This window comes from Nerophis lumbriciformis, linkage group LG17 (genome assembly GCF_033978685.3).
Source record: "Nerophis lumbriciformis linkage group LG17, RoL_Nlum_v2.1, whole genome shotgun sequence".
Lineage (NCBI taxonomy): Eukaryota > Metazoa > Chordata > Actinopteri > Syngnathiformes > Syngnathidae > Nerophis > Nerophis lumbriciformis.
Genome location: NC_084564.2, coordinates 44,701,358 through 44,725,483, shown reverse-complemented (window position 1 = coordinate 44,725,483; position 24,126 = coordinate 44,701,358). Strand labels below are relative to the sequence as shown.

The following is a 24,126-nucleotide window of genomic DNA, read 5'->3' as shown; positions in this document are numbered from 1 at the left end:
CAGGTAGCCCGTAAGGACCAGATCAGTCGCCCGCTGGCCTGTTCTAAAAATAGCTCAAAGAGCAGCACTTACCAGTGAGCTGCCTCTATTTTTTTAAATTGTATTTATTTACTAGCAAGCTGGTCTCGCTTTGCTCGACATTTTTAATTCTAAAAGAGACAAAACTCAAATAGAATTTGAAAATCCAAGAATATATTTTAAAGACTTGGTCTTCACTTGGAATAAGCAGTAGAAAATGGATGGATAGATGGGTCTTCACTAGTTTAAATAAATTCATTTATTTTTTACTTTGCTTCTTATTATTTTTAGAAATACAATTTTAGAGAAAAAATACAACCTTATAAATGATTTTAGGATTTTTAAACAAATATACCTTTTTACCTTTTAAATTTCTTCCTCTTCTTTCCTGACAATTTAAATCAATGTTCAAGTAAAACATTTTTTTATTATTATTGTAAAGAATAATAAGTATTTTAGCTTCTGGTTTTTCGACGAAGAATATTTGTGAAATATTTCTTCAAACTTACTATGATTAAAATTCCAAAAAATTATTCTGGCAAATCTAGAAAATCTGTAGAATCAAATTTAAATCGTATTTCAAAGTATTTTGAATTTCTTTTAAAATTTTTGTTCTGGAAAATCTAGAAGAAATACTGATTTGTCTTTGTTAGAAATATAGCTTGGTCCAATTTGTTAAATATTCTAACAAAGTGCAGATTGGATTTTAACCAATTTAAAAACATGTCATCAAAATTCTAAAATGTATCTTAATCAGGAAAAATTACTAATGATGTTCCATAAATTCTTTTTTAAATTTTTTCCAAAAGATTCAAATGAGCTAGTTTTTCTCTTCTTTTTGTCGGTTGAATTTTGAATTTTAAAGAGTCGAAATTGAAGATAAACTATGTTTCAAAATTTTATTTTAATTTTTTTCGTGTTTTCTCCTCTTTTAAACCGTTCAATTAAGTGTTTTTTTCATCATTTATTCTCTACAAAAAACCTTCCGTAAAAGGAAAAAAAAATGTACGACGGAATGACAGACAGAAATACCCATTTTTTTATATATATATAAATGTATTTATTTAGCTATTCTTGTTTAAATCACACTTACGTGTAACTTACAAATGACAATATATTTATTTATTTAAGTGTGTATCAAACTGGTAGCCCTTCGCATTAATCAGTACCCAAGAAGTAGTTTTTGGTTTCAAAAAGGTTGGTGACCCCTGTACTAGGGCATCAAATCAGTGTCAGTTGAGTCGGTCCATAGGTTGCCTGTAGGGATTTTTAATGTCCAGCAGATGTCAGTATTTAGTGACACAGTATCGACACAGTATCAATACAGTTTTGCAATGTGTCGAAACGCTTCATGACGCCTCATCAACCCATCACTATTCATTCCTTTTTGCGTCTTCTCTTTTAAGTTTCCAGTAGCTGGTGGGGATCAAAAAGGCTGGATTACTCCCTGTACTGCCCTGATGTGTTGACCGCTTTTCCCACGGTGGCGTTGCCTCACCTTTTCCATGCCTCCTACTGGGAGTCAACCGATGTAGCAGCCTTCGTCCTCAGACAGGTATGCTGAACACCACTCTAGCACCTGACTGAAAGACACTGCATCACGAGGTCTGCGTGAGTGACCTTCAAGGTACTTAAAGCGCTTTGACACTATTTCCACATTCACACACACATTCACACACTGATGGCGGGAGCTGCCATGCAAGGCCCTAACCACCACCTGTCATAGCAAGGGTGAAGTGTCTTGCTCAAGGACACAACGGATGTGACAAGGTTGGTAGAGGGTGGGGATTGAACCAGTAACCCTCAGGTTGCTGGCACAGCCACTCTCCCAACCGCACCACGCCGTCCCCGGCGATAAAAGCTCTATCAGGATTAGTGTAGCCCCAAAACAAGTGGATTCCAGACGACAGGCAAAGATAGCAAAAAAATATCTCTTTAAAAGCAGAGACAAGATGGAAACAGAGCAGCTCACTAGTCTCTCTAAAGAGTTCAGCAGTCTCACATCTTCAGGAAGCTGTTCTTCAGTCTGGTGGCCCTCTGCCTGTGGGGAGAGGGTCAACCAGGGGGTGTGCAGGCTTGGTGGAATCCTTGGAACATTAAATTTCATAAAATAATAGTTAAAAATATGATTTGTTACACTTACATACTGTCTTGGTTGACAAGACTCTGCAGCATCGCGTGGACATCGGGGGCGGTACCTCTGGATTGGCAGACCGGGGTGGTGGTTCCTCTCTTTAAGAAGAGGAACCGGAGGGTGTGTTCTAACTATCGTGGGATCACACTCCTCAGCCTTCCCGGTAAGGTCTATTCAGGTGTACTGGAGAGGAGGCACAGTGGAGGAGGAACAGTGTGGTTTTCGTCCTGGTCGTGGAACTGTGGACCAGCTCTATACTCTCGGCAGGGTCCTTGAGGGTGCATGGGAGTTTGCCCAACCAGTCTACATGTGTTTTGTGGACTTGGAGAAGGCATTCGACCGTGTCCCTCGGGAAGTCCTGTGGGGAGTGCTCAGAGAGTATGGGGTATCGGACTGTCTGATTGTGGCGGTCCGCTCCCTGTATGCTCGGTGCCAGAGCTTGGTCCGCATTGCCGGCAGTAAGTCGGACACTTTTCCAGTGAGGGTTGTACTCCGCCAAGGCTGCCCTTTGTCACCGATACTGTTCATAACTTTTATGGACAGAATTTCTAGGCGCAGTCAAGGCGTTGAGGGGATCTGGTTTGGTGGCTGCAGGATTAGGTCTCTGCTTTTTGCAGATGATGTGGTCCTGATGGCTTCATCTGGCCAGGATCTTCAGCTGTCACTGGATCGGTTCGCAGCCGAGTGTGAAGCGACTGGGATGAGAATCAGCACCTCCAAGTCCGAGTCCATGGTTCTCGCCCGGAAAAGGGTGGAGTGCCATCTCCGGGTTGGGGAGGAGATCTTGCCCCAAGTGGAGGAGTTCAAGTACCTCGGAGTCTTGTTCACGAGTGAGGGAAGAGTGGATCGTGAGATTGACAGGCGGATCGGTGCGGCGTCTTCAGTAATGCGGACGCTGTATCGATCCGTTGTGGTGAAGAAGGAGCTGAGCCGGAAGGCAAAGCTCTCAATTTACCGATCGATCTACGTTCCCATCCTCACCTATGGTCATGAGCTTTGGGTTATGACCGAAAGGACAAGATCACGGGTACAAGCGGCCGAAATGAGTTTCCTCCGCCGGGTGGCGGGGCTCTCCCTTAGAGATAGGGTGAGAAGCTCTGCCATCCGGGGGTAGCTCAAAGTAAAGCCGCTGCTCCTCCACATCGAGAGGAGCCAGATGAGGTGGTTCGGGCATCTGGTCAGGATGCCACCCGAACGCCTCCCTAGGGAGGTGTTTAGGGCACGTCCGACCGGTAGGAGGCCGCGGGGAAGACCCAGGACACGTTGGGAAGACTATGTCTCCCGGCTGGCCTGGGAACGCCTCGGGGTCCCACAGGAAGAGCTAGACGAAGTGGCTGGGGAGAGGGAAGTCTGGGCTTCCCTGCTTAGGCTGCTGCCCCCGCGACCCGACCTCGGATAAGCGGAAGAAGATGGATGGATGGATAGATGGACACTTACATACTAGACTCAACAATAGCCGTACTAGGAGTGGATGCTCGAGGGAAAATATTAGGAACGGCTTTCATTTAAGTCTGAAAAAAACATATTCCAGCTGAAAACAACACAATTTAGGAAGAGCTCAAAAATGGTGACAGACATTTTTGTCAGAATTTCCTGTACGGACGCGACTGTTGGGGATCACTTTGTCCTACGGAGGAGGCTGGCTTAAGAGGTTTCCTGACTGGCAACCAGGGACAGGTGAGAGTGAAAATGGAGGCAAACAAGAAGTGAAAACAAAAATAAGAGTGCTGGACAGTAAATACAAGAAACTAATAATAACGGTCATGATCTCTCATGACAGTGTTGACCTAAGTCTATTTGGTTTTAGCATCTATATTGCAAAAAATACATCAAAGTGGCCACCACATTGTATTGTATTACTGGACCAGAAATGAACAGAAACAATGTTAATTTCTGTCCTTCGTTGCCATGGACACCAATTTCTTGCACCTGCCTCTGGTTATTGGTCAGTACGCTCACCATCTCCTGATCACTAATCAGAGATCTATATATACCTGCTTTGTGCTTCCTCGTTGTAGACTTTCTCGCTGTTCGTCCTTGGCGACTGTCATGTTTGTTCTGAGCTTTACTTGTGATTCATTTTTGTACTACTATTTTCGTTGTTGAAGTACGATTCAATTCCTAAATATGTTTCCTACCCGCACGCTGCTCCCTGCCGTTCCCTCCTGCATCTTAGGGACACGACTCCCGCAAACATGCGACCACATCGTTATTTCCGTGCGGTAGCCTAGCGTTTTTTAAGATCCGTACCAACTTTCCCACACCTGGAACACAGTCCTGAAGAAGTCGGACTGCAGGTGGCGCTGTCAGCCTGCTACTACGAGCACTAAGGCAGCGCCAAAAAAATCAGGCGCGTCATACCAATATCACGTGACAAAAATGAACACACAGGTCTGGCTAGAAGAATAAAAAAATGCGTAATTCTTTGAAGACCTAATGAACCTAATTGGACTACAAATGGGATCCTTGCTTGGCGCCGCTGTAGTGGTTGCTGGTGGCAGGAGCTCTGTCATCCTTTTGTGTTCCTGATGTTTCCCTCTTGTTTTCATGTGTTATATATACAGGTAAAAGCCAGTAAATTAGAATATTTTGAAAAACTTGATTTATTTCAGTAATTGCATTCAAAAGGTGTAACTTGTACATTATATTTATTCATTGCACACAGACTGATGCATTCAAATGTTTATTTCATTGAATTTTGATGATTTGATGTGGCAACAAATGAAAATCCAAAATTCCGTGTGTCACAAAATTAGAATATTACTTAAGGCTAATACAAAAAAGGGATTTTTAGAAATGTTGGCCAACTGAAAAGTATGAAAATGAAAAATATGAGCATGTACAATACTCAATACTTGGTTGGAGCTCCTTTTGCCTCAATTACTGCGTTAATGCGGCGTGGCATGGAGTCGATGAGTTTCTGGCACTGCTCAGGTGTTATGAGAGCCCAGGTTGCCCTGATAGTGGCCTTCAACTCTTCTGCGTTTTTGGGTCTGGCATTCTGCATCTTCCTTTTCACAATACCCCACAGATTTTCTATGGGGCTAAGGTCAGGGGAGTTGGCGGGCCAATTTAGAACAGAAATACCATGATCCGTAAACCAGGCACGGGTAGATTTTGCGCTGTGTGCAGGCGCCAAGTCCTGTTGGAACTTGAAATCTCCATCTCCATAGAGCAGGTCAGCAGCAGGAAGCATGAAGTGCTCTAAAACTTGCTGGTAGACGGCTGCGTTGACCCTGGATCTCAGGAAACAGAGTGGACCGACACCAGCAGATGACATGGCACCCCAAACCATCACTGATGGTGGAAACTTTACACTAGATTTCAGGCAACGTGGATCCTGTGCCTCTCCTGTCTTCCTCCAGACTCTGGGACCTCGATTTCCAAAGGAAATGCAAAATTTGCATGGTTGGGTGATGGTTTGGGGTGCCATGTCATCTGCTGGTGTCGGTCCACTCTGTTTCCTGAGATCCAGGGTCAACGCAGCCGTCTACCAGCAAGTTTTAGAGCACTTCATGCTTCCTGCTGCTGACCTGCTCTATGGAGATGGAGATTTCAAGTTCCAACAGGACTTGGCGCCTGCACACAGCGCAAAATCTACCCGTGCCTGGTTTACGGACCATGGTATTTCTGTTCTAAATTGGCCCGCCAACTCCCCTGACCTTAGCCCCATAGAAAATCTGTGGGGTATTGTGAAAAGGAAGATGCAGAATGCCAGACCCAAAAACGCAGAAGAGTTGAAGGCCACTATCAGAGCAACCTGGGCTCTCATAACACCTGAGCAGTGCCAGAAACTCATCGACTCCATGCCACGCCGCATTAACGCAGTAATTGAGGCAAAAGGAGCTCCAACCAAGTATTGAGTATTGTACATGCTCATATTTTTCATTTTCATACTTTTCAGTTGGCCAACATTTCTAAAAATCCCTTTTTTGTATTAGCCTTAAGTAATATTCTAATTTTGTGACACACGGAATTTTGGATTTTCATTTGTTGCCACTTCAAATCATCAAAATTAAATGAAATAAACATTTGAATGCATCAGTCTGTGTGCAATGAATAAATATAATGTACAAGTTACACCTTTTGAATGCAATTACTGAAATAAATCAAGTTTTTCAAAATATTCTAATTTACTGGCTTTTACCTGTATATATATATATTTTTTACCCCCCTTTTGGTTGGGGATTCTTTGGGACTGTACGACAAGGGGTGGCACTTTCGTGACTTCTGCGGTGCTTTTTGGTGGACTTCTGGATCTTCCTCCCGGGAGCCTTTAGGCCATGGAGACCAGCTGCTGGGTCTCTGCCACACCAGAGTCCGTTTGGAGAGACTGGAGGAGATGGGGATGAAGAGACAGGGCTGGGGAGCTAACACTGTGGCCCGGGATGGACGGGCTTCACAGTGTCTTGGATGAATGAGCAGGTATCGGACACCTCAGTCTCCTGAGACGCATCCTCGCTCATCCATTCGGACTGGACACTGGCTAAGTTAGTGGGCGGCCGAGAGTGGAGTCGGCTCTCTTGGACACCTCGGTCTCCTTAGACGCATCCTCGCTCATCTATGCGGACTGGACACTGGCTAAGTTAATGGGCAGCCGAGAGTGGAGTCGGCTCTCTTGGACATCTCGGTCTCCTTAGACGCATCCTCGCTCATCCATGCGGAATGGACACTGGCTGAGAGTTGGTGGGTGGCCGAGAGTGGAGTCGGCTCTCTTGGACACCTCAGTCTCCTGAGACGCATCCTCGTTCATCCATGCGGACTGGACACTGGCTGAGAGTTGGTGGGCGGCCGAGAGTGGAGTCGGCTCTCTTGGACACCTCGGTCTCCTTAGACGCATCCTCGCTCATCCATGCAGACTGGACGCTGGCCGAGAGTTGGTGGGCGGCCGAGAGTGGAGTCGGCTCTCTTGGATACCTCGGTCTCCTTAGACGCATCCTCGCTCATCCATGCGGACTGGACACTGGCTAAGTTAGTGAACGGCCGAGAGTGGAGTCGGCTCTCTTGGACACCTCGGTCTCCTTAGACGCATCCTCGTTCATCCATGCGGACTGGACACTGGCTAAGTTAGTGGGCGGCCGAGAGTGGAGTGGGCTCTCTTGGACACCTCGGTCTCCTTAGACGCATCCTCGCTCATCCATGCGGACTGGACACTGGCCGAGAGTTGGTGGGCGGCCGAGAGTGGAGTCGGCTCTCTTGGATACCTCGGTCTCCTTAGACGCATCCTCGCTCATCCATGCGGACTGGACGCTGGCCGAGAGTTGGTGGGAGGCCGAGAGTGGAGTCGGCTCTCTTGGATACCTCGGTCTCCTTAGACGCATCCTCGCTCATCCATGCAGACTGGACGCTGGCCGAGAGTTGGTGGGCGGCTGAGAGTGGGGTCGGCTCTCTTGGATACCTCGGTCTCCTTAGACGCATCCTCGCTCATCCATGCGGACTGGACACTGGCTAAGTTAGTGGGCGGCCGAGAGTGGAGTCGGCTCTCTTGGACACCTCGGTCTCCTTAGACGCATCCTCGCTCATCCATGCGGACTGGACGCTGGCCGAGAGTTGGTGGGCGGCCGAGAGTGGAGTCGGCTCTCTTGGATACCTCGGTCTCCTTAGACGCATCCTCGCTCATCCTTGCGGACTGGACGCTGGCCGAGAGTTGGTGGGCGGCCGAGAGTGGAGTCGGCTCTCTTGGATACCTCGGTCTCCTTAGACGCATCCTCGCTCATCCATGCGGACTGGACGCTGGCCGAGAGTTGGTGGGAGGCCGAGAGTGGAGTCGTCTCTCTTGGATACCTCGGTCTCCTTAGACGCATCCTCGCTCATCCATGCGGACTGGACACTGGCTGAGAGTTGGTGGGCGGCCGAGAGTGGAGTCGGCTCTCTTGGATACCTCGCTCTCCTTAGACGCATCCTCGCTCATCCATGTGGACTGGACGCTGGCTAAGTTAGTGGGCGGCCGAGAGTGGAGTCGTCTCTCTTGGACACCTCGATCTCCTTAGACGCATCCTCGCTCATCCATGTGGACTGGTTACCCATATCTTGGGCACTAATACACCCCCATACCATCACACATGCTGCCTTTTACACTTTGCGCCTATAACAATCCGGATTTTCCTATTTGGTCCAGAGGACATGACGTACACAATTTCCAAAACAATTTGAAATGTGGACTCGTAAGACCACAGAACACTTTTCCACTTTGTATCAGTCCATCTTAGATGAGCTCAGGCCCAGCGAAGCCGACGGCATTTCTGGGTGTTGTTGATAAACGGTTTTCGCCTTGCATAGGAGAGTTTTAACTTGCACTTACAGATGTAGCGACCAACTGTAATTACTGACAGTGGGTTTCTGAAGTGTTCCTGAGCCCATGTGGTGATATCCTTTACACACTGATGTCGCTTGTTGATGCAGTACAGCCTGAGGGATGGAAGGTCACGGGCTTAGCTGCTTACGTGCAGTGATTTCTCCAGATTCTCTGAACCCTTTGATGATATTACGGAGCGTAGATGGTGAAATCCCTAAATTCCTTGCAATAGCTGCTTGAGAAAGGTTTTTCTTAAACTGTTCAACAATTTGCTCAGGCATTTGTTGACAAAGTGGTGACCCTCGCCCCATCCTTGTTTGTGAATGACTGAGCATTTCATGGAATCTACTTTTATACCCAATCATGGCACCCACCTGTTCCCAATTTACCTGTTCACCTGTGGGATGTTCCAAATAAGTGTTTGATGAGCATTCCTCAACTTTATCAGTATTTATTGCCACCTTTCCCAACTTCTTTGTCACGTGTTGCTGGCATCAAATTCTAAAGTTAATGATTATTTGCCAAAGAAACAAAGTTTATGAGTTTGAACATCAAATATGTTGTCTTTGTAGCATATTCAACTGAATATGGGTTGAAAAGGATTTGCAAATCATTGTATTCCGTTTATATTTACATCTAACACAATTTCCCAACTCATATGGAAACGGGGTTTGTATCTTGGGTGTTATTGCAGACGGTCTGTCAAAACGTTTTTAGCTTTCAACGAGACATTATTGTGAGGCTTTGTATTAGTGTTCCTAAAAATAGATATACCAGCCCCCTAAATTTGGCCCCGTGAGGCAAGATAATTGCCCAGGTCTGACTTAGATGAATGTCAACATTGATGGACATTTCACATCAACACAGTTGTCATCTCAGGGTTTGAAATAGAAAAAGCCAAGCATGCAAGAAGAGGACTGACACATACCTATCTCATACCTATTATCAGGCCTAATGAATGCATAAGATTGTATTATGACACTAAATTGATATCAAGTCAAAAAAATGGCCTTGTTGAACCATCTTTGTTACTCCTTGCTTACCTTTATTATGTTCAGTAAAACGGTCATTTTCAGACATGAACACTTACCTTTTCAGTGGAGATGGTTCACATTCATGCATTGGGTGATTCACTCGGATTTGGAACATTGGCATGAGATATCTGACCGGCCTTATTGCATTGATTTGTGTTGTTGTATGTAAGCACATGCTCTTCTTATTTGTTCCCAGCTCATGCGGTGTGACTTCATGAAGACGCAGGAAGCCGACAGTCTGGACTCGGCGCCCTTTTCGCCCTCCAGCCCGCGGGAAAAGTGGCTTCGGAGGAGGACGCACGTCAAACTGCGGGTAAATAACCTGCTGTTGCATAAGTGTGGCCAGGCCCGGCCCTAACCAATCTGGCGCCCTAGGCAAGATTTTAGGTGCCCCCCCCCACACATCGGCAGTGAAGTGTATATACTCACAAGAAACCGAATAGCTTTGTCTTTGACCTTTTTTTTTTTTTACTTACAACTATACCTAATATATAAAGGGGTGGAAAAGTGACTATTACCTGCAGGGCAAACATTAGCTAACCAGAAGGCAATAACAATGTAAACAAAAAACACCTGCTTAAAAGATCTAATACAAATGTCCCTGAGGAATGTAAGGTGGGAGTACTGTAATTACCTAACGTTACATTATTATTTTCCATAACAATTTAGCCCCCTCCACAATATTAACCCGACACAGAACTCGCTATTTATTGATTAGCAATTGCCGAATCATGTAACATTAGCTTAATGCTAAAAAGCCAGGTTACTATCACATTCTGTAACAGACAAATAATTTCATGTAGGCTAACGTTACCTACCTGCTACCTCTGTCTTTTCTCGTTTCTCCTCCTCTTCTTTTCTCTTTTTTCTTCCCTGGGCACCTGACAGTTTTGGCCGTTTTGACATCTTGTGTTGATTTTTTGATGTGGTGACGTCCAAAAAGAGTCATGATACGGGAAGGGAGGGGGCGCACCGTGCGGGGGGAGGAGGGGGCGTAATGTTGTAACAAATAATATTTCTATTAAATAGGCTTTACTTTGCATTTTAATTAACGTGGGATTATTTTTTGTATTTAGAAATAATAGTACCAACTTTTTTTTTCTTTTTTTTCTCCAACATTTGTGACACTGGCGTGGCGCCCCCTGATGGACGGCGCCCTTAGCATTTGCCTATACGGCCTATGCCACGGGCCGGCCCTGAGTGTGGCCTCTTTTGCTTTTTCTCTTTATGTTTACATGCTGAATTTTGACCTTCATGCACTCAAACCTGCACAGTTGTTCAACGTCTCAGACTGAAGCTGGCGAAATAAAACAGCCAAGGTCATTTTTGGTATTTGAAAAAGTATGGATTTAGTTCATAAGTATTTCTCCTTGCTCAGCTTTGGGGAGAAAAAAAGGTGTAACCAGATTGCCATGGCAACGCCTGGAGTACAGTGCAATCTCCAAGGTCGCTTGTCAAACTGACTTGTTTTCCGATGGCAACGATATTTTTTTTGTCACAGTTACTAACGGTACAGGAGGGAAGGGATTCATTTGGCTCCATTCCTGGGTGGGTCTCCCGTGAAAGGAAAGGGGGATGGGGGAGAGGGTCAATCATTTGGCAACACACTCTGCAGAAAATGATGGAAAGCGCCACTCTATGTAGCAACTTGGAAAAAGTTGGAATTGCCACATTTTAAGATATTTTTACTGCCGTCTGGCAACATATGTTGCTCCAAAACCTGTATGTACCTTTCAGCATTAATGGTGCCTTCACAGATGTGTAAGTTACCCATGTCTTGGGCACTAATACACCACCATACCATCACACATGCTGCCTTTTACACTTTGCGCCTATAACAATCCGGATGGTTCTTTCCCTCTTTGGTCCGAAAGACACATCGTCCACAGTTTCCAAAAACAACTTGAAATGTGGACTCGTCAGACCACAGAACACTTTTCCACTTTGCATCAGTCCATCTTAGATGAGCTCAGGCCCAGCGAAGTGTTTCTGGGTGTTGTTGATAAATGGCTTTTGCTTTGCATAGCAGAGTTTTAACTTGCACTTACAGATGTAGCGACCAACTGTAGGTACTGACAGTGGTTTATGACTGTCACGTTCAAACACTGAGGACATCTATTAAACAAGACAAAAGGCAAGGAATCAAACAGAGACAGAATTCAATTTGGACTCAATATTGAGGAGAGACATGGCCACTGCACTCTCTGTACAGTCCTGCACCACGCTCTGACGAAGAAGGTTTTCGTCTCCTCCTTTATTCAGATGTTTAATGTTCACGCACCAACACATGTCACAGCAGGAATGGGAAGTATGTAAAACAGTCATTGTTTTCGGTCGCTTTGAAGACCAAGAAGAGGATTTCTCGGGCTTGGGCTCTTCCTGGATCCAGCTGGGGCAGGTGTTGGAGGGCAATGGATAACCCCTCCCGTCTCCTGACCACAGCAACTTCAAGAGGGCAGCGGGTCGTAAATAGCGTTGACCTCGGTTACCAAATAGTTGGAAGAGAGTTTGTGAAATATTTCAAAGAGAGTTCGTTTAACACTTCAAAGAGAGTTCCTCTGGAAGTTGAGCAGATCCCGCCATCTGTCCGTGTCGAAATCACAGTGGCGTTTCACGAGCGTTCTTCCTCCTGTTAGGCCTCGAAAGACAGCCTTCATCTTCTCATCAGGAACATAATGCAATACAACGTTTCTTTTGTGATAACTTACAAACAATTATTCCAACAATGACGTGTTCCTAAGTGGTGATATCCTTTACACACTGATGTCGCTTGTTGATGCAGTACAGCCTGAGGGATGGAAGGTCACGGGCTTAGCTGCTTACGTGCAGTGATTTCTCCAGATTCTCTGAACCCTTTGATGATATTACGGAGCGTAGATGGTGAAATCCCTAAATTCCTTGCAATAGCTGGTTGAGAAAGGTTTTTCTTAAACTGTTCAACAATTTTTGATGCAGTACCGCCTGAGGAAATCAAAGGTCACGGGCATTCAATGTTGGTTTTCAGCCTTGCTGCTTATGTGCAGTGATTTCTCCAGATTCTCTGACCCTTTTGATGATATTACAGAGCATAGATGGTGAAATCCCTAAATTCCTTGCAATAGCTGCTTGAGAAATGTTGTTCTTAAACAATTTGCTCAGTGAAGTGAAGTGAATTACATTTATATAGCGCTTTTTCTCAAGTGACTCAAAGCGCTTTACATAGTGAAAGCCAATATCTAAGTTACATTTAAAGCAGTGTGGGTGGCACTGGGAGCAGGTGGGTAAAGTGTCTTGCCCAAGGACACAACGGCAATGAATAGGATGGCGGATGCGGGGATCGAACCTGCAACCCTCAAGTTGCTGGCACGGCCGCTCTACCAACCGAGCTATACCGCCCCAAATGCTCAGGCATTTGTTGACAAAGTGGTGACCCTCGCCCCGTCCTTGTTTGTGAATGACTGAGCATTTCATAGAAACTACTTTTATACCGTAAGTCGGACACGTTTCCAGTGAGGGTTGGACTGCGCCAAGGCTGCCCTTTGTCACCGATTCTGTTCATAACTTTTATGGACAGAATTTCTAGGCGCAGTCAAGGCGTTGAGGGGATCTGGTTTGGTGGCTGCAGGATTAGGTCTCTGCTTTTTGCAGATGATGTGGTCCTGATGGCTTCATCTGGCCAGGATCTTCAGCTCTCACTGGATCGGTTCGCAGCCGAGTGTGAAGCGACTTTGATGAGAATCAGCACCTCCAAGTCCGAGTCCATGGTTCTCGCCCGGAAAAGGCTGGAGTGCCATCTCCGGGTTGGGGAGGAGATCTTGCCCCAAGTGGAGGAGTTCAAGTACCTCGGAGTCTTGTTCACGAGTGAGGGAAGAGTGGATCGTGAGATCGACAGGCGGATCGGTGCGGCGTCTTCAGTAATGCGGACGCTGTATCGATCCGTTGTGGTGAAGAAGGAGCTGAGCCGGAAGGCAAAGCTCTCAATTTACCGGTCGATCTACGTTCCCATCCTCACCTATGGTCATGAGCTTTGGGTTATGACCGAAAGGACAAGATCACGGGTACAAGTGGCCGAAATGAGTTTCCTCCGCCGGGTGGCGGGGCTCTCCCTTAGAGATAGGGTGAGAAGCTCTGCCATCCGGGGGGAGCTCAAAGTAAAGCCGCGGCTCCTCCACATGGAGAGGAGCCAGATGAGGTGGTTCGGGCATCTGGTCAGGATGCCACCCGAACGCCTCCCTAGAGAGGTGTTTAGGGCACGTCCGACCGGTAGGAGGCCGCGGGGAAGACCCAGGACACGTTGGGAAGACTATGTCTCCCGGCTGGCCTGGGAACGCCTCGGGGTCCCACAGGAAGAGCTGGACGAAGTGGCTGGGGAGAGGGAAGTCTGGGCTTCCCTGCTTAGGCTGCTGCCCCCGCGACCCGACCTCGGATAAGCGGAAGAAGATGGATGGATGGATGGATACTTTTATACCCAATCATAGCACCCACCACAATTAGATAGATAGAAAGATAGATAGATAGTACTTTATTGATTCCTTCAGGAGAGTTCCCTCAAGAACATTTAAATTCAGCAGTGTACAGAAACAAGCCCAGGGCTCCCACTAATTCAGTGATATAGTGAGTTGTATTTTTCATGCACTTATATTTGCTGTATTTATCTGATACAAGTGGAAAGTCGGTCCCTGAAAATAATGCCTACATTAAACTGACCGGTTCAATGCAAAGTGTGGGATGCAGTGGTGTAAAGGACATCACCACTGGACTCTAGAGCAGTGGAGACGCCTTCTCTGGACTGATGAATCACACTTTTCCATCTGGCAATCTGATGGACCAGTCTGAGTTTGGAGGTTGCCAGGAGAACACTACATTTCATTTCGGACTGCATTGGTGGAGGAGGAATTATAATGTGGGGTTGGTTTTTCAGGAGTTGGGCTTGGCCCCTTAGTTCCAATGAAAGGAACTTTGAATGCTCCAGGATACCAAAACATTTTGGACAATTCCATGGGATGGCACTTCAACTTCATATGTGAGTGAAGGCAGGTGGCCAAATACTTTTGGCAATATAGTGTATATAACAATGTTGAGAAGGCGATACTTTGGCCTGGTCTTCATGGACATGAGCTCCCGCCTGAACGCCATCGACCGTGTGAGGGTTTATATTCCCGGCTGATTCAATTTGGCCCCCGGCTGCAGCTCATATTATTCTGAGGCTCCTGTTCCTGACTTGTTAGAAGCTCCTCATCCCAGCTGGATTCACTGCTTTGCTTGTTGCTTCCTGCTCTTTCACAGTCCGGGGGTCACACTCAGCCACTTATCCCTCCAAACAATGCCTGGGAGTGCATACCTGGCTTCTTCATTCCAGCCATCTGCCATGATGTGGTGTGCTCTGACGAAGCATTCACTCTTAAAGGGGAACATTATCACAATTTCAGAAGGGTTAAAACCATTAAAAATCAGTTCCCAGTGGCTTATTTTATTTTTCGAAGTTTTTTTCCAAATTTTACCCATCACGCAATATCTCTAAAAAAAGCTTCAAAGTGCCTGATTTTAACCATCGTTATATACACCCGTCCATTTTCCTGTGACGTCACACAGTGAAGCCAACACAAACAAACATGGCGCATAGAACAGCAAGCTATAGCGACATTAGCTCGGATTCAGACTCAGATTTCAGCGGCTTAAGCGATTCAACAGATTACGCATGTATTGAAACGGATGGTTGTAGTGTGGAGGCAGGTAGCGAAAACCAAATTGAAGAAGAAACTGAAGCTTTGTGGACTTGGAGAAGGCATTCGACCGTGTACCCCGGCATTGCCGGCAGTAAGTCGGACACGTTTCCAGTGAGGGTTGGACTCCGCCAAGGCTGCCCTTTGTCACCGATTCTGTTCATAACCTTTATGGACAGAATTTCTAGACGCAGTCAGGGCGTTGAGGGGATCTGGTTTGGTGGCTGCAGGATTAGGTCTTTGCTATTTGCAGATGATGTGGTCCTGATGGCTTCCTCTGGCCAAGATCTTCAGCTCTCGCTGGATCGGTTCGCAGCCGAGTGTGAAGCGACTGGGATGGGAATCAGCACCTCCAAGTCCGAGTCCATGGTTCTCTCCCGGAAAAGGGTGGAGTGCCATCTCCGGGTTGGGGAGGAGATCTTGCCCCAAGTGGAGGAGTTCAAGTACCTCGGAGTCTTGTTCACGAGTGAGGGAAGAGTGGATCGTGAGATCGACAGGCGGATCGGTGCGGCGTCTTCAGTAATGCGGACGCTGTATCGATCCGTTGTTGTGAAGAAGGAGCTGAGCCGGAAGGCAAAGCTCTCGATTTACCGGTCGATCTACGTTCCCATCCTCACCTATGGTCATGAGCTTTGGGTCATGACCGAAAGGACAAGATCACGGGTACAAGCGGCCGAAATGAGTTTTCTCCGCCGAGTGTCGGGGCTCTCCTTTAGAGATAGGGTGAGAAGCTCTGTCATTCGGGGGGAGCTCAAAGTAAAGCCGCTGCTCCTCCACATCGAGAGGAGCCAGATGAGGTGGTTCGGGCATCTGGTCAGGATGCCACCCGAACGCCTCCCTAGGAAGGTGTTTCGGGCACGTCCGACCGGTAGGAGGCCACGGGGAAGACCCAGAACACGCTGGGAAGACTATCTCTCCCGGCTGGCTTGGGAACGCCTCGGGATCCCCCAAGAGGAGCTGGACGAAGTGGCTGGGGAGAGGGAAGTCTGGGCTTCCCTGCTTAAGCTGCTGCCCCCGCGACCCGACCTCGGATAAGCGGAAGAAGATGGATGGATGGATGGATGGACTGAAGCTATTGAGCTATATCGGTTTGAACCGTATGCAAGCGAAACCGAGGAAAACGACACGACAGCCAGCGACACGGGAGAAAGCGAGGACGAATTCGGCGATCGCCTTCTAACCAACGATTGGTATGTGTTTGTTTGGCATTAAAGGAAACTAACAACTATGAACTAGGTTTACAGCAGGGGTGCTCATTACGTCGATCGCGAGCTACCGGTTGATCTCGGAGGGTGTGTCAGTCGATCACCAGCCAGGCATTAAAAAAATAGTCCTAAAAATGAGCGATCATAAATCTTCACTATGACGTCACTTTCGTCACTCGATTGACATTCACGGCACCCGAGGGTCTTCTGAGATGACGCTGGCTGCTGCCAGATCATTCAAATTACCGACTGGAAGGCGAGAAACACTTTATTTCAACAGACTCTGGCGCCGTACCTCTCGTCAAAACTCCAAAGACCGACTGCACAGTTGCACAGTTGCGCTAACAAAACGAGTCTCCAGAAAGCTGGCGTGCACAAGCTAGCAAGCTACGGAGTTTGCCGACAATGTATTTCTTGTAAAGTGTATACAAAGGAGTACGGAAGCTGGACAAATAAGATGCCAAAAACCAACCACTTTCATGTGGTATTGGACAGAAAGGAGGACTTTTTTCTCCTCCATTCGAAAATGCGGACGTTTTTTAGCACTACTGTCTGATTCTAATCAATGCAAAAGTCATCACAATCAGGTAATACACCAACTTATATTCTTGTCTTCATGAAAGAAAGGAATCTATATGTGTTAAACATGCTTGTATTATCTTTAAACACCTTTAACTTATTAACAATATTAACTATGTGTTAAACATGCTTGTATTATCATTAAACACCTTTAACTTGTTAACAATATTAACTATATGTGTTAAACATGCTTGTATTATCATTAAACACCTTTAACTTGTTAACAATATTAACTATATGTGTTAAACATGCTTGTATTATCTTTAAACACCTTTAACTTATTAATAATATTAACTATATGTATTAACATGCTTGTATTATCATTAAACACCTTTAACTTGTTAACAATATTAACTATATGTGTTAAACATGCTTGTATTATCTTTAAACACCTTTAACTTGTTAACAATATTAACTATATGTGTTAAACATGCTTGTATTATCATTAAACACCTTTAACTTGTTAACAATATTAACTATATGTGTTAATCATGCTTGTATTATCTTTAAACACCTTTAACTTGTTAACAATATTAACTATATGTATTAAACATACTTGTATTATCATTAAACACCTTTAATTTATTAACAATATTAACTATATGTGTTAAACATGCTTGTATTATCATTAAACACTTTTAATTTATTAACAATGTTAACTATGTGTTAAACATGATTGCATTATCATTAAACACCTTTAATTTATTAACAATATTAACTATATGTGTTAAACATGCTTGCATTATCTTTAAACACCTTTAACTTATTAACAAAAACATATTTCATAAATAAGTAAATATAAATGATATATATGAATGAGGTAGATCCCCACGACTTGATCAATTGAAAAGTAGCTCGCCTGCAGAAAAAGTGTGAGCACCCCTGGTTTACAGCATATGAAATACATTTGGCAACAACATGCACTTTGAGAGTGCAGACAGCCCAGTTTTCATCAATTAATATATTCTGTAGACATACCCCCATCCGCGCTCTTTTCCTGAAAGCTGATATGTCCAGTTTTGGAGTTGATGTCAGCAGGCCAGGGAAGCTAGGGTCGATAGCTCGCTCGTCTGCGGGAACAAACTGCCGCCATTGCTTGCCGTGCTAGCGAGGTCCTTTGTCCCTGAATTGCTCACACACTCCGGCAGATTCAATGGGGGTCTGGCGGCAGATTTCTTTGACTTTATGGTTGGAAATGCATCTGCTTTGAGTGTCGCAGGATATCCACACATTCTTGCCATCTCTGTCGTAGCATAGCTTTCGTCGGTAAAGTGTGCGGAACAGACGTCCAATTTCTTGCCACTTTGGCATCTTTGGGCCACTGGTGCAACTTGAATCCGTCCCTGTTGGTGTTGTTACACCCTCCGACAACACACCGACGAGGCATGATGTCTCCAAGGTACGGAAAACAGTTGAAAAAAGGGAAAATAACAGAGCTGATTTGACTCGGTGTTTGAGAAAATGGCGGATTGTTTCCCGATGTGACGCCACGTTGTGACGTCATCGCTCCGAGAGTGAATAATAGAAAGGCGTTTAATTCGCCAAAATTCACCCATTTAGAGTTCGGAAATCCATCCATCCATCTTCTTCCGCTTATCCGAGGTCGGGTCGCGGGGGCAGCAGCCTAAGCAGGGAAGCCCAGACTTCCCTCTCCCCAGCCACTTCGTCCAGCTCCTCCCGGGGGATCCCGAGGCGTTCCCAGGCCAGCCGGGAGACATAGTCTTCCCAACGTGTCCTGGGTCTTCCCCGTGGCCTCCTACCGGTCGGACGTGCCCTAAACACCTCCCGAGGGAGGCGATCGGGTGGCATCCTGACCAGATGCCCGAACCACCTCATCTGGCTCCTCTCGATGTGGAGGAGCAGCGGCTTTACTTTGAGCTCCCCCCGGATGACAGAGCTTCTCACCCTATCTCTAAGGGAGAGCCCTGCTACCCGGCGGAGGAAACTCATTTCGGCCGCTTGTACCCGTGATCTTGTCCTTTCGGTCATAACCCAAAGCTCATGACCATAGGTGAGGATGGGAATGTAGATCGACCGGTAAATTGAGAGCTTTGCCTTCCGGCTCAGCTCCTTCTTCACCACAACGGATCGATACAGCGTCCGCATTACTGAAGACGCCGCACCGATCCGCCTGCCGATCTCACGATCCACTCTTCCCTCACTCGTGAACAAGACTCCGAGGTACTTGAACTTCTCCACTTGGGGCAGGGTCTCCTCCCCAACCCGAAGATGGCATTCCACCCTTTTCCGGGCGAGAACCATGGACTCGGACTTGGAGGTGCTGATTCTCATCCCAGTCGCTTCACACTCGGCTGCGAACCGATCCAGCGAGAGCTGGAGATCCTGGCCAAATGAAGCCATCAGGACCACATCATCTGCAAAAAGCAGAGACCTAATCCTGTAGCCACCAAACCAGATCCCCTCAACGCCTTGACTGCGCCTAGAATTCTGTCCATAAAAGTTATGAACAGAATCGGTGACAAAGGGCAGCCTTGGCGGAGTCCAACCCTCACTGGAAACGTGTCCGACTTACTACCGGCAATGCGGACCAAGCTCTGGCACTGATCATACAGGGAGCGGACTGCCACAATCAGACAGTCCGATACCCCATACTCTCTGAGCACTCCCCACAGGACTTCCCGAGGGACACGGTCGAATGCCTTCTCCAAGTCCACAAAACACATGTAGACTGGTTAGGCAAACTCCCATGCACCCTCAAGGACCCTGCCGAGAGTATAGAGCTGGTCCACAGTTCCACGACCAGGACGAAAACCACACTGTTCCTCCTGAATCCGAGGTTCGACTATCCGGCGTAGCCTCCTCTCCAGTACACCTGAATAGACCTTACCGGGAAGGCTGAGGAGTGTGATCCCACGATAGTTGGAACACACCCTCCGGTTCCCCTTCTTAAAGAGAGGAACCACCACCCCGGTCTGCCAATCCAGAGGTACCGCCCCCGATGTCCACGCGATCTGCAGTTCGGAAATCGGTTAAAAAAATATATGGTCTTTTTTCTGCAACATCAAGGTATATATTGACGCTTACATAGGTCTGGTGATAATGTTCCCCTTTAATGAGGGTGAACAGCTGGTCTTATGTCATGTGTTTGAACTCAATGCTCAAATAGCAGGTTTGGTGAAACAACAAGGTGACTCACATGTGCCCACTCGCCATAGCTGCTGTTTTATTACTGTTTACTGCGAGGTTGTTTTCAGGTAAATAAAACGCTGATGGAGACTTGCAATGCTGATGAAAGGTGTAATGTGTTGTGACGCGTAATTAATGACTTGCCCCGAGTCGCATTTGTTTACTTGTGAGAGACGAGACCGGGACACTGACACCCGGCCAACACCCACACAAAACCCACTCTGCTCTCCTGGGATTGTGCTAAGAGGTCTTCAGTAAAATGCAACACTCAAGCTACTTCAGCATTCAGGGTCTCCAGTGCTGCACATACGATGATAAATAATAGAGAATACAAGTGACACACAGACTAAATGTCATGTAGAAGGTGTCATGTCTCAAAACATTGTCTACAAAAAGCCTGTCATTGATTGCAATATTAGGATAATTGTTGTCATCCGCTGCCCGGATCATGTTCTGTTTGGTTTTTGGACTCCCTCAGTTCCTGTTTTTGTCATACTTGCCAACCCTCCCGGATTTTCCGGGAGACTCCCGAAATTCAGCGCCTCTCCCGAAAACCTCCCGGGACAAATTCTCTCCCGAAATTCAGGCGGAGCTGGAAGCCACGCCCCCTCCAGCTCCATGCGGACCTGAGTGACGTGTCGACAGCCTGTATTCACGTCCGCTTTCCCACAATATAAACAGCGTGCCTGCCCAAACACGTTATAACTGTAGAATGATGGAGGGCGAGTTCTTGGTTTCTTATGTGGGTTTATTGTTAGGCCGTTTCATTAACGTCCTCCCAGCGCGGTAACAACACACAACAACAACAGCAGTCATGTTTTATTCTACCGTAAAGCAGTTTGTCTGCCGTAAACAGCGATGTTGTTGTAATATATTGAGTTGGAGGCAATAACCAGGCGAGGTGATGAAGTACGTCTCTTTATTTTAGACTTTAGAACAGACTCACACACCAAACCAAAAACTAACCCCAGTACGCTATAGCCAACATTCACCAGGAGATGGCAACAGACAAACATAGATCACTCTATTACATTCCTACAAAACTGTACTTAAGCCACATTCTTTTTTTTTTTTTTTTTTTTTTAGTACTGAACTCTTAACCCTCATTTGTAAACAATAACATACTTATTATACAAACAGTATTTGTACACCTTTTACACAGATTTTTTGTACTGTCTTCAGAGGTTCAGTTTTTTTGGTGGTACTTGAAACCTTTCTGGGTACCTGCGAAAGGGTGTTCAGCATGGTTAGAAAAATAGTGACAGAGAATAGAACAAGGATGGACAATTCAACCCTTAACCCAACAATGAGTAGATGAGTGTTATGTGTGTGTATATGTGTATATAAATGAACACTGAAATTCAAGTATTTCTTTTATTTATATATATATATATATATATATATATATATATATATATATATATATATATCATAAAATAAATATATATATAGCTAGAATTCACTGAAAGTCAAATATATATATATATATATATATACATATATATATATATATATATATATATATATATATATATGTATATATATATATATATATATATGAAATACTTGACTTGGTGAATTCTAGCTGTAAATATACTCCTCCCCTCTTAGCCACGCCCCCAACCACGCCCCCGCCCACCCCGACCACGCCCCCGCCCCATCCCGACCACACCATCCACCCCCACCCCCACCTCCCGAAATCGGAGGTCTCAAGGTTGGCAAGTATGGTTTTTGTGCACCCTTGTTTTTAGTTACCATGGGTACTTATTGTTTCCACCTGTCTCTGATTGGTGTTCGGGACACTCACCTGTTTCCCGAGCACTAATCAGAAGCATTATTTAAGCCTGCCTTTGCCGGTCAGTCGGTCTGCCTTCCTAATTTGCTTTATGCAACAGTCGACGGCAGTTTTGATTCCTGCTAGTTCCCACGCTAGCCCCTTTGGTTTTTGCCTTCCGTGCTATGAGCACGTTTTTGTTTGTTTCCCGTCTGATTTATTATCCAAAATAAATAATTTCCTACCTGCACACTATGTGCAAAGTCCGTCTGCATCCTGGGAGAACGAACCCCTGCATCACCATGTGACCCGGTCGTCACAATAATTTTATGAAGCTCCATCCATCCATCCATTTTCTACCGCTTGTCCCTTTTGGGGTCGCTGGGGGTGCCGGAGCCTATCTCAGCTGCATTCGGGCGGTAGACGGGGTACAACCTGGACAAGTCACCACTTCATCACAGGGCCAACACAGATAGACAACATTCACACACTAGGGACCATTTAGTGTTGCCAATCCGTCTGCATCCTGGGAGAATGATTTGTATTACAGTCGAAAAAGGATTCATATGATTTTTTTTTCTGGCCTCAATCTGGACCCCCTCCCCTGGAGTCCGGCCTTAGACTGAATATTTGTTCATACTCAAGTATCCCACACTTCTCTTTTGATGGGCCATCAAAGCGAAAATAGAAGGTGTTCAAGCTTTGGGCGATGTTCTGGTCGTTAGCAGCATGGTTTCGGCGTTGGTGAGTTGCCTAAGCCCCCTCCACATTGGAGGATGCGGGAAGAACTCTGGACACTCTTGTGATTTGGATAACATCGGACCAGCTGCCCTGCAGGATGAATTTGAGCACCACTAATAGACAATTAAGAGTGAAAAGCAAATTGTATTTTTTTCGCTCGCAAACAAATCATTCTAACTTGGATTGTTTCCCTGGCTTGGAGACTCTCCCGAAGGACAATGTGGAGAAGACACAACAAACTCCCTTCTTGTCTCTCATGGACACACACTTGTTGTTGTTGACTTTGGACTGACTGGCGGCTGCAACAACACCAAGGCCGCGGAACAGATACACGCTGCAGGCTTAGAATATGAGCCTATACAGAGCATCTATGAGCAGGCAGTTAGGAAAAAAGCTAAGAAAATGATTTCCAACTCACAACACCCACTCTTTCCTGAATATGGAACCCTGCCATCAGGGAGAAGACTCCGGGTCCCACTATGCAAATCTAACCGCCTTAAATTATCATTTGTCCCAGCCTCCATTAAGCTGACCAACAATGTGCAATAGAATTTTAATACATAGGTTAGCACTTTTTTAGTACATAGCACTTTAGCACATAGCACTTTAGAACTAAGCACTTTAGCACACAGCACTTTATCCATGAGCTCTAGTGCAATGCACATTGGTACTTTATCTTTATCTCCATACTGTAGATTTTATGCCTACATCAAAGTGCCACCTATGTCTATCAAGCTCCATGTTCTGATGTTTAAATGTCAGTTGTATGGTTGTGGTTGTGTCTGTGCTTGTGTTTTTGTTCTGTTGTTTTTGGGTATGTTAAGAAAGCAATGATGCACTGTGCCCAAGACAAATTTCCCCGCGGGGACAATAAAGTTGAACCTTGAACCTTGAACCTTGAACACACACACACACACACTCACATGCGTCCACGAAAAATACACGCCACACACACATACCCCACCCTCTATCCCACGCCTTCGGTGGCTTGAATCCCTTAGGGGTGATGGGCGGCTGGGCAGTGCTTAGATAGCTGCAGCCTGCCTCCATAGCCCCCACTCCCCCCCTCTGTTGTGAGTCTTGTGAATTCTTTGTAACTAGTTTGTGTGCCATGGATGTTGAGTTGTTTTTTTTCTGGCCTCAATCTGGACCCCCTCCCCTGGAGTCCAGCCTTAGACTGAATATTTTTTCATACTCAAGTATCCCACACTTCTCTTTTGATGGGCCATCAAAGCAAAAATAGAAGGTGTTCAAGCTTTGGGCGATGTTCTGGTCGTTAGCAGCATGGTTTCGTCGTTGGTGAGTTGCCTAAGCCCCCTCCACATAACACCCCTGCCCCCCATTCAATGTTATCTGCTCACAGATGCTACCTGGTGGTTGTTTGAGCACACTGCAGTTTGTCCTCGATAAATTAACCAACACCCACTCCTTAATTATTCAGTCACGCACAGGATTATCACATAAATGAGGCAAAAATGCATCCAGACCATCTGTAAC

General features: G+C 46.0%; 1 protein-coding gene across 1 annotated transcript in view; it reads left to right on the top strand.

The window, feature by feature from the left end:
- pitpnm3 (PITPNM family member 3) overlaps window positions 1–24,126 on the top strand; it is a 330,161-nt gene that overhangs the window by 295,961 nt on the left and 10,074 nt on the right. The window contains exons 12-13 of the mRNA XM_061973214.1: window positions 1,425–1,573; window positions 9,678–9,794. Coding sequence (XP_061829198.1) covers window positions 1,425–1,573; window positions 9,678–9,794 — 266 coding nt within the window. The remainder of the gene's footprint in view (window positions 1–1,424; window positions 1,574–9,677; window positions 9,795–24,126) is intronic.